Source organism: Salvelinus sp. IW2-2015, unplaced genomic scaffold (genome assembly GCF_002910315.2).
Source record: "Salvelinus sp. IW2-2015 unplaced genomic scaffold, ASM291031v2 Un_scaffold2849, whole genome shotgun sequence".
Lineage (NCBI taxonomy): Eukaryota > Metazoa > Chordata > Actinopteri > Salmoniformes > Salmonidae > Salvelinus > Salvelinus sp. IW2-2015.
The window spans coordinates 124,863-130,622 of NW_019944149.1; the positions used below are offsets into that span (position 1 = coordinate 124,863).

At 42.5% G+C, this 5,760-nt stretch overlaps 1 protein-coding gene across 1 annotated transcript; it reads right to left on the minus strand.

Annotated features, from left to right (window-relative positions):
- Window positions 1–1,227: 1,227 nt before the first annotated feature.
- On the minus strand, window positions 1,228–4,707 carry LOC112074860 (complement C1r-A subcomponent). Its single transcript, XM_024141944.2, has 3 exons — window positions 4,221–4,707; window positions 3,740–3,957; window positions 1,228–1,722 (listed from the first exon to the last, which is right to left on the minus strand). The coding sequence occupies exons 1-3, from the start codon at window positions 4,344–4,346 to the stop codon at window positions 1,368–1,370; spliced, it is 699 nt and encodes a 232-aa protein (XP_023997712.2). The 5' UTR covers window positions 4,347–4,707; the 3' UTR covers window positions 1,228–1,367.
- Between the last annotated feature and the right edge of the window lie 1,053 nt (window positions 4,708–5,760).

A 5,760-nucleotide genomic window follows, 5' to 3' on the forward strand; every position in this document is an offset into this window, starting at 1 on the left:
TCTGTCTCCTAGAGATGAACGTACTCTGGTGCGAAAATGCAAATCAATCCCAGAACAACAGCAAGGATCTTGTGAAGATTCTGGAGGAAACGTAAAAAAGTATCTATATCACAGTAAACGAGTCCTATATCGACATACCTGAAAGCCGCTCAGCAAGGAAGAAGCCACTGCTCCAAAACCGCCATAAAAAGCCAGACTATGGTTTGCAACTGCACATGGGACAAAGATCGTACTTTTTGGAGAAATGTCCTCTGGTCTGATGAAACAAAACAGAACCGTTTGGCCATAATGACCATTGTTATGTTTGGAGGAAAAAGGAGGATGCTTGCAAGCCGAAGAACACCATCCCAACCGTGAAGCACGGGGGTGGCAGCATCATGTTGTGAGTGTTTTGCTGCAGGAGGGACTGGTGCACTTCAGAAAAATAGACGGCATCACGAGGAAAGAAAATTATTTGGATATTTGAAGCAACATCAAAGACATCAGTCGGATGTTAAAGCTTGGTCGCAATGGGTCTTCCAAATGGACATTGACCCAAGCATACACCAAAGTTGTGGCAAAATGGCTCAAGGACAACAAGTCAAGGTATTGGAGTGGCCATCACAAAGCCTGACCTCAATCCTAAGAACATTTGTGGCAGAACTGAAAAGCGTGTGCGAGCAAGGAGGCCTACAAACCTGACTCAGTAAACACCAGTCTGTCAGGAGGAATGGGCCAAAATTCCACCAACTTATCGTGGGAAGCTTGTGGAAGGCTACCCGAAACGTTTGACCCAAGTTAAACAATTTAAAGGCAATGCTACCGAATACTAATTGAGTGTAATTAAACTTCTGACCCACTGGGAATGTGTTGAAAGAAATAAAAGCTGAAATAAATCATTCTCTCTACTATTATTCTGACATTTCACATTTTTAAAATAAAGTGGTGATCCTAACTGACCTAAGACATGGAATTTTTACTAGGATTAAATGTCAGGATTTGTGAAAAACTGAGTTTATATGTATTTGGCTAAGGTGTATGTAAACCTCCCACTTCAATTGTATTATATTTTATGCATTTTAGAATAAGGCTGTAACGTAACAACATTTTGAAAAAGTCAAGGGGTCTAAATACTTTCCAAATGCACTGTATGTCATGGAAAGAGCAGGTGTCCTAATGTTTTGTACACTCAGTGTATTAAAATGAGCTATACAGTTGATAATAACAATTATGTAATTTAAAAAAAAACMGACTTAAAATGTATTTAATATGCTCCAGTTACAGAAAACCCTTAATTCAATAAAAAACATATCTAATGTTTATTTTTTATATTTGCTACTATCCTCGACAAATTCAAACATTTCTTGCATAATTTTTCAGCCATAATTTCAATTCTCCATGGTCTTCTTGATCCAGTCTACGTAGTTAGCTACGCGGGTGTAGACCCCATATTGGCCTGGCTCTCCACAGTCAATTCCCCAGCTGGCGATCCCTGCTGCCCAGAAAACTCCCCCATACTTCAGGACATACGGCCCTCCACCATCTCCTGCACAGGTGTCCTTTCCACCCTCTGGTAACCCGGCACAGAACATGCCGTCTGTCAAATCAGGGGCTTCTCTCTTCTTCTTCCTCGCCTCATCAATAGAGCTTCTGCACTTCACCTGGTCCACCAGGGGAATCCGGACATATCTGAGGTTACTGGGCATTTCATCATCATCTTTGAGGCCAAAACCTGAAACCCAGCTGAGAGAGGGAGGGAGAGAGAGAAAGGGAGAGAAGCCCCGTTTATACCTGGTGCTAACATGGGTCCTTTGTCCTGATCTTGTCTACATTCAGATTGTGCCCACATTTCCAGAGGCTGCTGAGGGGAGGACGGCTCATAATAATGGCTGGAACGTAGCGAAGGGAATGACATCAAACATATGGAAACCATGTGTTTGATGTTGTTGATACCTTTCCACTGATTCCGCTCCAGCCATTACCACGTGCCCGTCCTCCCCAAATCAAATCAAAATCATATTTTATTTGTCACATGCCCTGAATACAAGTGAAATACAGTGAAATGCTTACTTACAAGCCCTTAAACAACAATGCAGTTTTAAGAAAAATACCCCCCCCAAAAATTATAATAAAAGTAACAAATAATTAAAGAGCACAGTAAAATAACAATAACGAGGCTATATACWGGGGGTACCGGTACAGAGTTAATGTGCGGGGGCACCAGTTAATCGAGGTAATTGAGGTAATATGTACATGTACACTACCATTCAAAAGTTTGGGGTCACTTAGAAATGTCCTTGTTTTTGAAAGGAAGGCACATTTTTTGTCCATTAAAAGAACATAAAATTGATCAGAAATACAGTGTAGACATTGTTAATGTTGTAAATGACTATTGTAGCTGGAAACGGCAGATTCTTTATTGAATATCTACATAGGCGTACAGAGGCCCATTACCAGCAACCATCACTCCTTCGTTCCAATGGCACYTTATGTTAGCTAATCCAAGTTTATCTGGGCCGTACGCACTACCCTCTGTAGTGCCTTGCAGTTGGAGGCTGAGCAGCTGCCATACCAGGCAGTGATGCAACCCGTCCGGATGCTCTCGATGGTGCAGCTGTAGAACCTTTTGAGGATCTGTGGACCCATGCCAAATCTTTTCAGTCTCCTGAGGGGGAATAGGTTTTGTCGTGCCCTCTTCACTACTGTCTTGGTGTGCTTGGACCATGATACTTTGTTGGGGATATGGACACCAAGGAACTTGAAGCTCTCAACCTGCTCCACTACAGCCCCGTCGATGGGAATGGGGGCGTGCTTGGCCCTCCTTTTCCTGTAGTCCACAATCATCTTGTTTGTCTTGATCACGTTGAGGGAGAGGTTGTTATCCTGGCACCACACGGCTAGGTCTCTGACCTACTCCCTATAGGCTGTCTCGTCGTTCTCTGTGTCATCGGCAAACTTAATGATGGTGTTGGAGTCGTGCCTGGCCATACAGTCATGAGTGACCTGGGAGCACAGGAGGGGACTGAGCATGCACCCCTGAGGAGCCCCCGTGTTGAGGATCAGCGTGGSGGATGTGTTGTTACCTACCCTTACCACCTGGGGGCGGCCCATCAGAAAGTCCAGGATCCAGTTGCAGAGGGAGGTTGTTTAGTCCCAGGGTCCTTAACTTAGTGATTAAGGTGCCGCCAACCTCCTGTGCTACACATGCTATTAAAATGTGTCTGTTATCCATCCACTGTGTCTGCATTGTGACCAAATTTCCTGGTCCCTTCTTTTATTCAAATTATTACACAGATATTCTTCCAAAATAATATTTATTTATTCTAAGACACATTGTGATGTAATCGGTCAATGTCTGTCAATGATTTTAGAAGGCGGAATAATGATGATGATTTAAATGATTTCTCTGTCCAGATCTGTCTACAAATGTAAGATATCCAGATACAATGTATGTCTGACTACCCCCGGAAGTGGGCAGGATGATCTGATCACAATCAGATCACAATGTGTCTTTTGATTGTCTACACTTGTGTACTAATTTGGGCACAATCAGAATGTGGACAAAGGATGCAAGTTAGAACCAAGTATAAACAGGGTTAGAGAGAGAGAAATTACAAATGCAGTATCATAGCTTCCATTTCCATTGCATTGAGGTAGTTTTAGGATTTAAAAAAAATACAATAGAAACAGAAATAGAGAACGCCCAATAACTATACTGTCAAAGATCAAACATTTACTGTACAGGAGAGCCAACTCTTACCCAACTCTTCCAGTGGAGTATTCAGCACCCTTTTCAGGCAGACACACTCGCATGATGGAACTACTGAATGTGAGTGGGTGTTGGAGCTTGATCAAGGCAATGTCGTGGTTGAAGGATAACCCGTCTGTGTTGTTGTACCCAGGGTGAGGATGGAGAGAGGCCACTTCAAGAGGTGGAGACTGAAGGAGGTTTTCACGTTGTTTGTCGCAAAAGTATGCCTGTTTATGAAGTGAAAGAAAATGGGTGTGAATTTCAGTCAGTTACTGCATTTAACTGCTGGGTGGAAATAGTAGCTTCCTCAACTATGAGCCACTCAGAAGCATGTTTATTGCTCTCCACTCCTTCATCAATCTTTGTCATCATCTCAGATGTAGGGCCAGGAGTTTTTCTATGATAACCCTATAATTCTCAACCAGAGTTAATCAGAAAAACTCCAAGCCTAGTCATTATGTAAACACTGCCATAATCATTATTGCACTACCATAACTTCACTCTTCTTAATGACTTGGTTGTTATGTTGATGCACCACGCCATGAGCAGCAGTCAGGATCCACCTGTCCCCGATGACCATCCCTCCTGATCGCCCTCCTTCCACACTGAGAAGCATCTGCCAGGGAAATGTTCCTTTTGGAGCTACCTGCCTCCCAGAATCCTCTGGTGTATTTTAAAGACACCAAGGGTCTTCCACAGACTGGTGGATCAGGAAAAGAACAAAATGTCACTTCTCCTCTCAGCAGTAGTTCATTATTCCACATTGAGTCATTATTACTGTAGAAAAGCATACAGCCAAAGCACGTTTTATTTTTTATTTTTTATTTCACCTTTATTTAACCAGGTAGGCCAGTTGAGAACAAGTTCTCATTTACAACTGCGACCTGGCAAGATAAAGCAAAGCAGTGTGACAAAAACAACAACACAGAGTTACACATGGAATAAACAGGCGTACAGTCAATACAAATAGAAAAAAAAGTCTATATATGTCATGACGTTGGCCTGTGGGTAGGTTTATGACCCCCCCATAATACTTTTCTTCCTCCTTCCTCTTCTGACTTCCTGAAGGATCTTGATAGCCTTTGGTTAACATGAGAGAGTCTGGGAAATCAAACAGTGGGGGGGAAGGAACCATATTTCGGTAATAGAAAGTTGAAAATATGCATTGGTCTTCGGGTGTCATCTGAGACATTATGACTGATGACAGGACATAACTGTATCTGGGAAGGTCTACACATTGTAGTTATCAATTCACATGGAATTGTGTGGCAATTTAAATGTTTAATATGAAACTATTTGTGAAAAGATTAATGTAATTTTAGCTTCCAAATGAGAGAATTGGGTTTTCATAAGGTTAGAGCTCTACTCAATCAGTGGCCCGCCCTGTGAAGAGACATTGGTTTAAACTATGAAACACTTTCTCCTCACTATATAAGCCCTTGACGAAAATGTAACCTCCTGTTCCGGGTACATTAGGGTGACGGTCCGATGTCAGAAGGATTCAGATAATAACTACAGAACTAATCCAACCTCAGCGTGAGCTTTGGTTGCGAATGGTATGAACTTTGAACTCMTATTCACTACAGAAGTGATACCTCCTAGCCGTTGAGTTAGCAGCGGCCGCTGTAAACGTGGGCTAGGAAAGAACGGACGACGTATCCAGTCTAACACACAACGACGATACTACAACGTATTCAATTTACCACCAGAGACATTCTTCCGAGTACAGGAAGATCTCTGTTGGCCAACACGGCCAGCATCTACGACCAACCTACCGAAGCGCAGCTCAGAGTAAATATTTATTGTATTTTTCTTTTCCAAATGGGCGGTAATTTAGAATGCATAAGATACTGTATTTGCGATAGCATAGCTTCTCCCTTTGTTCCTCAGTCTTCCCGCTCTTTCACTCAAACCCAATCCCTTTCCTTTGTGTAACCTGCCGTCATGTCGGCTCCGTCCACCAGGGACGTTTTCTGTATGACATAATTTGCATTCTGTGTATATGTAATTCTGTGTGATTATTTAGGTAT